This window comes from Danio rerio, chromosome 7 (assembly GCF_052040795.2).
Source record: "Danio rerio strain M-AB ecotype USA chromosome 7, GRCz13ab, whole genome shotgun sequence".
Taxonomy (NCBI): Eukaryota; Metazoa; Chordata; class Actinopteri; order Cypriniformes; family Danionidae; genus Danio; species Danio rerio.
In genome coordinates, this window is record NC_141027.1 from 55778766 (window position 1) to 55791613 (window position 12848).

The 12848-nt window shown below is 33.8% G+C and overlaps 1 protein-coding gene across 1 annotated transcript in view; it reads right to left on the reverse strand.

Moving 5' to 3' along the window:
- The window catches only part of piezo1 (piezo type mechanosensitive ion channel component 1 (Er blood group)), a 197037-nt gene extending 185544 nt beyond the window's left edge, over positions 1-11493 (reverse strand). Inside the window, exon 1 of the mRNA XM_087261899.1 lies at positions 10914-11493. Coding sequence (XP_087118025.1) covers positions 10914-10977 — 64 coding nt within the window. The 5' untranslated portion in view covers positions 10978-11493. The remainder of the gene's footprint in view (positions 1-10913) is intronic.
- Between the last annotated feature and the right edge of the window lie 1355 nt (positions 11494-12848).

Here is a 12848-nt window from a genome sequence, read left to right on the forward strand (position 1 = left end):
GGTCGTTGAGTGCGTAAAGTGTCCATCATTACACACTTCACTTTACTGGCTAAATGAGTGCATCATCCGGGTAATTAAAGTGCACTTAATATTTTTAGAGTTTTCAGTGTAAATGCACTACTTACACTATTTATACAAAATGGTGTAGAATAGTGCATAAGTATGCGATTTGGGACGCAGCTTATGATTTGCATAGCTACTCAGCTAACATGAAAGCAACTGTCATATTTCCTAGTTCCTTTAAAAGACCCGCCCTCAAGTGACTCAGATTGGTCATCTATCATATAGGCTGTGATTCGCGGATCGGCTCCACGTCACGCCCATACAAGCAGATGCTTTTGTGCCGTGTAAACAATCAGTCAACCTCATGCCTGCTCTCTAAAAATAACATCTGATAAATGTCTGTAACAAGCGAAAATGGGTTGTGGCTCCTTTAAGAGAGATTGCCAGTGTGTGTGTGTGTAAGTGTGTGAATTGTCTGTAGATGTGTGTAACACAAGAATCGCATGTGCGCGAGATCAATGTTTATTTTTATTTTTCTCTGATGCTCGGATTAAGTTATTTTCTGTAATATACAGTGACAGTGTTGACAGAAGAGTAAAGCACAACACGTGGAATGCAACCCGTGTGAACCTTGATTGATTTTTCTGCTGCAACATGAGTTAGGCGAGCTCTCTTGTATTTCTTTTAACTCAACGCGTTACATGACGTTTTTCACATATATTCAGAACATGCGTTTGTGTAAGTAATATGAATCATCCACATATCTTTTGCGAGTTCATTATCCGAGATGTAGAACGCAGGAAAAGCTGCCTATAGAGAGACTTGTAAAAGTCTTGGTAAAAGACTTGGTAAAAGTATGTTTGTGATCTCACTGGCCTGGAAGTATTTTTTTGTATTTTTTGTATTTTTTTTGTATTTTTTTGTTATTATTGAGAAATAAAAATAATAATAGCCAACTGATATTAACCTTTATTTTACATTTACATAATCATGAGAAAATAGTGATCTTGATTTTAAGCCAAAAAATCTTGATTTTTATTTTATCCAGAATCTTGAAGCCCTATTAGACAGTAGCGTCACTACAACACTATTAGCTTAGCTACATGCCCTAGTAGTATGGTGGTATTTTGTTGACAGTTTTATTAATAAAATGGAATTAGCTTGAAATGAAGCTGGTTTAATTACAAAATGAAATTTAAGTAAAACAGCTTAGCTGTAAGCTACTTTTGCCATGTAGCTCTTAGCGTTCTACATTTCCCAAGATGTAGCTTTTACAGTAGTTAAGCTACATTTTAAGCAGAATAACCAACGCTATTTCAGGGCAATTTATAACTTTTTTATTTACAGGCTGATTCGTATGAATTTGTACAATCTCATTCGTACAATTTAGTACGCTTTGCTTATCCCCTAATGATGAATAAGTTTAGGGGTGGGATTTTTTGCCAAGCCTCCTTCTAAAAATCATACAAAAAAGCCACTAAACTGGCAAAACGTAAGCTAGTTATGTTTCCTTAAGAGATCAGGCTGGAGTAACTGATTTATTATCTTACTACATTTTTTTCTTATAGCTTGCCAATCACTGTGTGTCAGATACACAAGCTTCTTGCACACGTCCACAAGAAGGCAAGTGAACCACTGACCTAAACCCTTCTTTAAAGCAAACCAATAATGTTTTCAAAAGCAAATGTAAAAGACAAGTGCACTATATGACCACACAGCTTTACCTTGATTGAGTTTTACATTGCTTTTAACTCTTTTGAGGAACCATGCTTCGCTGAACTCCATCCAGAGCACTTTGCTCCACAAGAACAACACTGTATAAAGTGAACAAACTGATCATGCCAGGAAAGTAAAAAAGGATAAAAAATAGATAAATGAGGCAAACATATTCGATTACAAGTCATAGACACTGTAAAGTGTATGTCCTTCAGTGTGAAGAGGAACTTGTTGTCTAAATCTAAACTTATATACTAGCATGAAAACGCCACAACTAAAATTATTTTTTAACATTTTAAAATAAAGATGGATAAAGATTTAATGAAAAAATATTTCAAAAAAAGAGTTCCTTTTTACAAGAAACAAATCACATTTTCTATTTTAAAATTTCATGAGGTTCAATGCATTAATTATTTCCTTAAAATTTCTAATTCAATTTCTGATTTCTTTTTAGTTTGTACTAAGCAAAATGAAAGTGGGCAAAATGCTTTTAAAAATCAAAATAAATGCCTGTATATTCAGGTCTTTATCCACTAAATCCAAAAGAAGCATTAGCACAATCAGCAGATTAAGATTTAAGTGTTAGATGCTACAGTTGTAAATGGGGTCTGAAACAATTTCAGCTTGAACAATTTTTAGATGTGGTCAAAATGCTTTTGATCAGTAAACCATCTCTGCTGACCACTTGTGATCACACCTTAACACCAAATGTTAACATGTTTAACACCTACAGAAATTGTTTAAGACAAACACTACTGACTGTACCTCTCAAACGGCTAATGACCAGTGCTTTTAACCTTTCATTTGCATAAAGCTTCATGGAAGGCATTTTATGATCTTTTGATAAGGTTCCCCTTGCTCTTATATAAAGCCAAACAACTGTACATGACTACATACAGTATGTGATACTCTAAAGTACCCGTGGATTAAAACTGCTACTGTGTGGTCATCTTTCTCACTTTCAGACCGGAAAACAAAGCAGGACACATTCCCTAAAGTGTGCACTAAAGCGACAAAGTGAGACACTTGCAGGAAGGCCTGATTCCTTTGGTGATGCACACTTTCCAGCAACGGGCCAACATTAGAGCATGCCAGGTTTCTTTAGGGGCTTATTGAGGCTTTGTTATGTGAGAGCATACTGGTTAGCGTGGTAGCTTTTGCTGCTAACACACCAAGATTCTTCTGAGGTTGCCCTCTTTTACAGTAGTAGATAATGTGAGTCATTCAAAACAATCAAATAAGCCACATTGATTGTAGTAGCTTTTTATTAAAGGGCACCTGTTATGCAAAAAAAAAAAATAAAATAAATAAATAAATAAATACAGTTTAAACACAGTTGTGTGGCAACAATGTGTGAATATAGCCAGCCTCGAATAGTAAAAATGTATTGATTTTATTTTTTATAATCAAATTTTACAAAAACAGCCTGCAGAAACATTTTGATTGACATTCTCCCTATGTACATGTTATCAGAACAGGAAAGCTCCGCTCATTAGTGATGATCTCTCCCTCATTAGCATAGACAGCCCTGAGTGAAAAGCAGCCGTACACCATTATAGTTTTCACTTGCTGTAAATAATGTTAGCGATTAATGTTGTGTTCAAACTATGCTATTTGCACGTAAATAGACGCGTGAACATCTTGAGTTTACTCGCTTCATTTGAAGTCAAAATCACTTCACAATAGATGCTGATTCATGTCATGGGTGGGGCTTCTGTTTGCCCCGTGTCTCTAGCTTTGTTGCTAAATGACTAACATGGATTTTTTTAAGATAGTAGCTGTGCTTTATGGGCTTTAGGAAGGCTAAAAAACAGCGTAGATTAGTTTGGCGTCACTTCTAAGTGACCTAGATCCTTTCAGAGTTGCACCCAGCTCAGTGAGTTCATCAACTCCTCCAGAAACTATACCTGGATGATGGATGACGGAGGCTTTCAGCTGTGCTTCAGACTGAGCCAAGCCCAGTTTGATAAGCTGTTGTCCGGTATCAGCAAGAGGATTTCCTCTCAGGACCTCAACAATTTATTTGCATGAATCGTGTCAGTCGCTCTGCCATATTTGCACAAATTTCGCTGCATGATCTCTATTAGCGTCTTTGCATTGACTTAAGATGTAAATCACTTGCTATTGGTGCTTAATCAGTGTGTGGTGTGAACGCACCATTAGAGGATTAGAAATAATGGGGGCGAGGCAGTGGCGCAGTAGGTAGTGCTGTTGCCTCACAGCAAGAAGGTCGCTGGGTCGAACCTCCGCTCAGTTGGCGTTTCTGTGTGGAGTTTGCATGTTCTTCCTGCCTTCGCGTGGGTTTCCTCCGGTTGCTCCGGTTTCCCCCACAGTCCAAAGACATGCGGTTCAGGTGAATTGTGTGGGCTAATTTGTCCGTAGTGTATGAGTGTGTGTGTGACTGTTTCCCAGAGATGAGTTGCGGCTGGAAGGGTACCCGCTGCGTAAAAACTTGCTGGATAAGTTGGCGGTTTGTTTCGCTGTGGCGACCCCGGATTAATAAAGGGACTAAGCCGACAAGAAAATGAATGAATGAATGAATAAATGATAGGTTTTAAAAAATGAAACAAATGAAAAACAAATAAAAACTGGAGTTTAGGGTGGCACAATATATTGTTTTAGCATCGATATCACAATGTGCAAATCTGCAATAGTCAAATCACATGATCTGCAATGTCAAATTGGAATCATAAATAACCACTAAACACACTTCAAAACGTGATTTGTGGAGTCATTGCAAAGTTAAATTATAATTTAATACCATAAAAGTATTTTATTTGTCTGGGTTTTTAAGGCTTGTGATTGTAAGATTTCAAATTTAAATCAATTTTCATAATTTAGGTACAAGTTTGCTGCGTTAACAAAGATAAATAATGTTTAATTATTCAATACAATAAACATTATGAAGTGTTATTTTATTATTGAATTTATTTACCTCAATACTGTTAAACTCCAACTGAAAACCAACCAACTCATTACGTGTGATTTAACTCATTTTTATCTTTTTTTGTTGTTTCATCTGTGCTTTAGTTTAATTTAGTTTGTATATTTTATGCAAATGCACTCCCCTACAAATGATTCCAGTCAATATAGAATAAGGAATTGCTTCCATATAGGATCATCTTGTGAAATAATATTCATATTGCATTAAATATCGCAGAAAAACCACCAATATTGTGCAGCTTTCTGTATAATCTGCCTTCTTCTGAAACACTTTTTTTGACATTTTCAGTTTTCACAGACATAAGGTTAGTCCTGTTTTAAATCTGCCACTATGCTGAAACATAGGCATTTGTAGCTCCACCCCTTATGAACGAGAAGAATCTCATTTGATTTTAAAGTGACAGTTATGAAAACAACACAATTTAGATCAAAGCCTAAAAGTGGCAGTTTCAGTGGCGCCCCCAGAAAATTTTCTTAGGGGTGGCCAGAAGAGGCCGCACCAAATCTTGGGGTGGCACACAAAAAAAATAATGAATTCAGTGTAATGTTATATTTTTGTTTCTGGTAAATGAAATAATGTAGTTTTTATTCATTTAATTAATTCTACTTGAAATATTGCAATTTATTCTTTGAAATAATTCAGCAAGTACATGTGCAAACCAAATAAAAATCTATGTTTATTTTAAAAACACTTTTCATATACTGTATAAATAACTTCTTTTTTTACGTGCCTTTATTGTACATCATACGAGATATGCCATGTCTAAAATTAATGAAGATTAATGAGTTTATTATTCCCAGAGATGGGTTGCAGCTGGAAGGGCATCCGCTGTGTAAAAATGTGCTAGATAAGTTGGCGGTTCATTCTGCTGTGGTGACCCTGGATTAATAAAGGGACTAAGCCGAAAAGAAAATGAATGAAAGAATAATGAGTTTATTAATTACCCAAACAAATGAACAAACTGAACAAAAGGCATTACACACTCACTATAACTAATAATATTATTTATCCATATTGCTTTTTGAACCATTTTATTAATGCAGCTTCTTCTATTGATATACTGTAGCTTAAGGTAAATATTAAATAGCCATTGCTGTCTATTGAAGGTGTGTGCGTGCTGTCAAGGACGATCGGGGAGGGTAGTGGTGGTTCTAGTTTAAATGACACCCTGGGCGAACCACCCTATACACCCCCACCTCTCTTGAATTGTTAGATTTGTTATTCAATAAATATAACAATTTATTTATATTTATTCTAAATAAATACAATTAATATTAATATACAATTATTATTCTAAATAAATAACAGAAATCAGTCTTAAATATTACTGGAAAACAACAACTGGAGTGATATGCCAAGATCACTTAAGAAACCTTTTGCATAAAAATTAATTATGACAATTCTAAAGAATACAAAAAATGTATTATAGAATTATCTGTGATCTTAGACCAGATCATGGCTGAGAAATCATGTTATGAAGTCTTACCTCCCTGACTCATTATCCCTCCTTTCTGCTTTAAAGGCATGCTTAGTGAAAGTAACATCATCATCATCATCATCATATTATATAAACTTTAAACGACTTTCAAAACTCGCTGCGTGCCGACACCTCTGCACAAAAGGCTGTTACTCCGGTTTCACGGCGCATGAGCGGTGCCTATTATGTCTGCGTGCATGCAAACAACCAACCGGGATTCACACAGAAGTGCGTGAGGCGCGCGGGAATGGTTTTCCGCGCGCATGCGTCAGTTTGCTTTCACCAGCATTGAACCAGAGGGGGAGAGCTACGTCAGTAACACCAACAATAATTTAGTGACTAATAGGTCTCCTTTAAATAAAAGACTAAATAAAAGCTTTTAAATGAAAGTTCAATTGTCACTGAAGAGCACGTGGGGAGCTTCACAAATCTGGTTGACCGCATGCGTGTGTCTGAGGAGAGCCCGCGACATCTGCTGCACATTGCGATTCTTCCTGTGCCACATGAGTCCCTCATGACATGACAAACCACATGTTCAGACAATATCCTGTCAACAGTCTGCCACTGGCTAATCTTTACCTGCCCGGGACACTTTTATATGATCTGCTTAAGACACATGCCAAGATGTCACTCTATAACATTCCCCTAGGTTTATATATTTTTCTTACAGCCAGGGGTGAAAAGTTAAATATAGAAACCTGTCTGGCCCGACAGCAAACAGAGGCTTTTCACACTACGCTTAACCCAGTGCTATTAATGCCTATGTTTCATACTTTTTAGCACAGTTTTCAATTCTAGCTTCCAAAACCCTGCAGTGCTAACCATAAATGACTAAAGGTGAAATAATGGGGTGTGAAGACTTGTTTAGCTGTTTAACAATGTATCCGTTGCTAAAGTTAAAGATGCTTAGCCAATAAAATATCAAAGCACATCGAGATTTGTTTTTAGACATCTATTTTACAATTTTGCTTCTGCAGTTATATTGATTAACCCATTAATAACTATTCAGAGAAAGTCAGTCTGCAAATGCTGTGTAGTGTATGATGGGCACACATTTATTATTATTATTTAAAGATTAAATGCATCCATAGAGTGTGTTGGATATTTTGAGTAGGGCTGAACAATACATCGTTTTTGAGCACTGATATCGCCATCAGTGTATCTGCAATAGTCACATTGCAGAATTAAATTATGTATTAAAGATAAAAAGACACAGATATTATATTTAATCTTTTTTTAATATATATATATATATATATATATATATATATATATATATATATATATATATATATATATATATATATATATGTGTGTGTGTGTGTGTGTGTGTGTGTGTGTGTGTGTGTGTATGTGTTATTTCTTCTGTACATCTGTTATATTGATGATTGTTCAATTTCTGTACTTTAATACTGTTAGACTCCGTAGAAAGCCATAAAGCACTGTGTATTTATTTATTTATTCGTTTATTTTGTTGTTGCTTGTAATTTTTTATAATTTATGCAGATTCATGCAAAAATTACTTGACCATTTAAGTCATTCTAATATTTATATCGTTCATATCATAATATATATCGCAGTAAACAAAATATGGATGGACGGATGGATGGATGGATGAATGGATGGATGCATGGATGAATGGATGACATACAGCCAAGCTACCATTATTGTTAAAGCCAATATACATACTGTATACAATATATACATATATACAATATATACATATATACAATATACAATATACACAATATATACAATAATATACAATATACATAGTTACTGTATATGTGATGTCATAAGGTCTAATATATTTCCAAATCACACCATTACTAGGATCATTAAAGGGATGGTTACAAATCTTTATGACTTTCTTTTTTTCAATTTAACAAAAAAGAAGATATTTTAAAGAATGTCAAAAAAGGGTAACCATTGACTTTCATAGTAGGAGAAGCAAATACTAGGGAAGTCAATGGTTACAGTTTTTCTTTTTAAAATTACTTCTTTTTTTTTGTCAGCCGAAGAAAGAAATGTGTGAAAGTTTGTGACGAGATGGTTGAATAAAATTGAATTTTGGGTAAACTATCCCTTTAATGCTATAAATCTGTAAAATGTTGTTTTAAACCAAGGATTACAGAGTAAAATGACAGGATTAATTAGCAACCCAGTTAGAACTCTGACCCTTGGGTTAACAACTTCAAGTGCGAAAGAAACCCAACAACACATAATCACACTCTTCATGGGAGACAGGATTAAACAACGCGAGCTTAAAAGTGTTCATTCCTGGTTGAATGCAAGCAAATTAAGCAGGAAAAGAGCTGTAAGGGGAGACAGTTAAAAACAGGTCTGAGGAAGAAAACAGCTGTGAGTAGCGATGCACACAGCAGGAATGCCTGATGCATCCTTAACTACGTTTGGGCCCAGAGGAAATGCGCTTCTCGGGTGTGTCTGCAAAACAAACACCTGAATGAAGTGAGATCACCCACCCAGTCAGTGGGACACATTTAAGAAGTGAAGCTGATGTTCAAGAGTGAAACGCCTATGGTTATTTTAATAAATAAATACACTTAACTATAAGTGTATACTTAACTATTTAACAATGCATTCAATTCTAAAATAAATGATGGTCAGCCAATGAAATAACCAAGCACATGGAGCTTAGTTTTTAGTCATTTACACATATTTGTCTTCTTTACTTTCGCAGGATTTGATTCATTTATTAGTAATTGATCAGGGCTAGGCATAAGCCAGTGTGAGATTCTGACAGTATGATAAACTTGGATAAAAATATCATGGATTCATGGTACTGTGATTACTGCTCCAAAATAAGTTATTTTTTAATGTCTGGGTAAAAAAAAACAATGACTTTGAACAGCCCCATTGAACACAATATATTTTATATTAAGAAACATTTAAAATATTTTGAAGAGAAGCTTTTGATGTAGAAGTTCCTTTTCTGCTGGATGTACAATTGCCCTAAAAAAACTAAATGAAATAGTTGTGAAAAACATGTAAAATAATAACAACTTACATATACCTTTGGAACAGTATAACAGAAAATGTTGGCGTTTTAAAACCTTGACTTTGCCAAACCGCGGTAAACTTTGAAACCAATATCGTCACATGCCTAATCAGGGCTACACTTCCAAAAACCATTGTGAATATAAAAGCTGAACACTGTTTTATTTTGTCTAAAATTTGGTCCCAGTCTGCAGTCTCAATAAACCAACAATATGCGGTATTCAAAATGTCATGTGTGTGTATGCGTGTGATTATATAGTAGTCAACATTGATTGATTATAAAGGTTTTTCACTTTGTCCTACAAAGCAATAATGGGTGTTGTGTGTGTATATGTGTATATATATATATATATATATATATATATATATATATATATATATATATATATATGTGTGTGTGTGTGTGTGTGTGTGTGTATGTGTGTGTGTGTGTGCGTGCGTGTGTGTGTGTGTGTTTATATACATACCCACATGTCCGGCAACACTATACATATATTCCTTTAAAATAGCATAATATCTAAATCAGAGGTGTCCAAACTTCTTCTTATGATGTGCCAAAAAACCAAACTTGATAGAGTATTGTGGGCCAAAGGTAAATATAGCAAACTGCATTTCATTAAAGTTGCCAAGGGTAATTTCCTCATTTATTTCGTAATATTTCAAAGTAAATAGCAAAAAATTGTAGAATTGCATTACCTTATGCATTATATTACTTTTATTACGGATTTATTACAATAAAAGCAAATAATTCATGGTATAACATGGAGTTCAGTGCTGCATACACCAGTCAAGTAGCCAATGTCTTGTGCATTGTCCTTTATCTGTCAAGTAACAGTACACTGTAAAAACCAAATGTCCACTTAATCAAATGAAATGTTAAGTTAAATCAGAAATGACAATATCTGTTTAATGTATATAAATAAATACACTGTAAAACCCAACAGTCCACTTTATAAATGAAATGAGTGTATTCTACTTAAAATGTGCTGAAAGTTAATTCTACTCATTTGAAAAGAGTTTTGAACGTAATAAGTTAATTAAATACCTCATTACTTCAACTTAAATGAAGAAAGTTCACAGTACGCATATAGATTAGTTTTTTACTCAATTGGTTTGTAGCAATCCGTTTCCTCAAACTGTTTGAGTTGCCTTAACTTATTGGGTTTTACAGCACTCAGTTGGTTTGAGTTTTATTTATTTATTGGGTTTTACTGTGCTCAAATTTCTCCATTTACTCAAATGCATTAAGTTCACAGTACTCATTAGGATTAGTTTTTGAACCTATATGGGTTGAAGCAATTGGTTTCCTCAAATGGTTTGAGTTGACTTAACTTATTAGGTTTTCCAGTGTACCTGTCCCTCTCTTCTCTCACACATCAAAGATTACCATGGGCAAACTTTGACTCGTGGGCCCTAGTTTGAGCATCTCTTATCTAAATGATGCAAGTATGAGGGTATTCTAAACTTAATGGTAAAAACATTCTGAGCCAATAAATTACTATTTAACATTTCTAAATGTATGAAACCACACAGAAGAAAAAAAAAAAAAAAAACAGCATGAAAACAAAATTCGTAAGAATTTGCTGTCATTACTATTTTCAGGAACATTTTCCAACTTATTTATGACCTGCACAGCTAAAATGTTTAAGTTAACTCAAATAGAGCAAAAAAAATAATAATAATAATAAATAAAATAAAAAATAGGAGGAAAGCATTTGTCATAAAAGGTGTAAGGAGAACACGTTGAGATCTTACCTGCCAGTAAAAAGATGGGCAGCAGACAGCAGTAGAGCAATCCGCATACCACCTGAAGCTCCATGAGCGACACTTCCACTCACATTCCTCCCACGACACAAATCCACATCTCCAAACACAGGCGAGGAAACACGCTACATGGCGAATACGAACTCTCTCGGCTTTTACTATCAGTTTACTAACATTAAAACGTCGGTACTAATCGATAAAACGACTAAAAGGATAGAGCATCGATTAAACTATTAAAACGCCACCAGCAAAGCCTTCTTACAAATGAACAAACATTGTCTTAAGACGTCGCGCTTAATTGTTTCGATAAAAACCTGCTTTATGAAAGTCCATTATTCATTGTACATCTTCATGGAAAATGTGATTCACCGCCTCGGCGTTTGGTAAACTTTCTTCAGGCTTTCTTCCGCTCTAAAGTTGGTCTAATTACCTCCGAGTGCACAAGACAATGTCCACAAACTGTATTACAATGTCACAACATTCATAAAGAGAGTTTGTTCTGTGTAGTCCGAGCCGCGTCCCAACAGTTAGTTGAAAGTAACTCCCTCTCTGACGATAGATAATAACTTGTGCCAGAGCAGTCACGTCACTTAGTTTCTACTGAGAAATACGACTCGTGCAACAATCTGACACCCCGTGGCCTTTCAACTTCCCAAACAGAGGAAAACCAGCTATAGAGTTTCTTTGTTATTTCAGACCTTTGGTTCATGTTTATTATTTCCGCTTTTTAAAAACTTCATTGTTTTTTAGGCATTTAATTACAAATTTGGTCCAATAAACATTCACACAGCAATTGACAATAAAACATGCAATATACAAACAATACATACAGAAATATGGTGATAATAGATTAATACAACAATAAAAAAATCACAAAAGGAAGCTAATAATAATAATAATAATAATAATAATAAATAAACAACAATAATAATAAATAGAAACAATATTAATAAAGTAAATATAATAATAATAACAATAATAATTCATAAAAAATAAACAACAAATATTAATAATAATCTTGATAATATTGATAATAATCAAATAATAATCAAATAAAAAATAAATGAAAAACAAATAATAAAATAAAATTAATAATAATAAATACATAAATGAAAAACTACAACAATACTACTAATAAATAACACTATTTTTAAATTAAAGGAATTATAATAATAATAATAATAATAACAATAACAACAATAATAGTTGTAATAAATAAATAAATGCATCAATAAATGAATGAATGAATGAATGAATGAATGAATGAATGAATGAATGAATGAATGAATGAATGAATGAACTAAATACTGACCTTCTGTTATAATCTAAATTAATCTAATTCTCTTCAATTTAAACATTTCTTGCAGACTTTATCTACATTATGTGTTGTTATATTTTAGGAGCAAGATATAGACTTAAATTGTTAGTTACTTTTTTATGCAAAACTGGATATAATCTAGACAAGACAAAAGTTACTTGAGACGATAAAACTGATATAATTTTAAATAACATAAACATTTATATCCCTAAGAAGAAAACAGGCCTAGTGTAAAATAGGTATTCTTGTCTATACATAAAATAATTTGGATGTTTATTATAAGCATTTGGAAAGTTTAATGAAGAACAAATACATAAGACACAAAATATATCTAAGATCATTACAATAAATGCAAAAAAAAAAAAAAAACTTTGGATGTGTTGACATTTCAGAGTGTGTATTATGCACATGCTCAAAATGTGGTATTTTATATTGCACTTTTATGAAGTGTCAGTTCAGTGCAGTGAAATTGTGGGTTTATGCTCATGTTCTGAGGTCGTAATTTCTTCTAAATAAAGACATTATTATTAATTTTATTAATTTCTTAGCTTTGCCATAACGGTGAGTGTCATTGCTGACAGACGTCCTCTTTAGCCTTTTATGTTTAC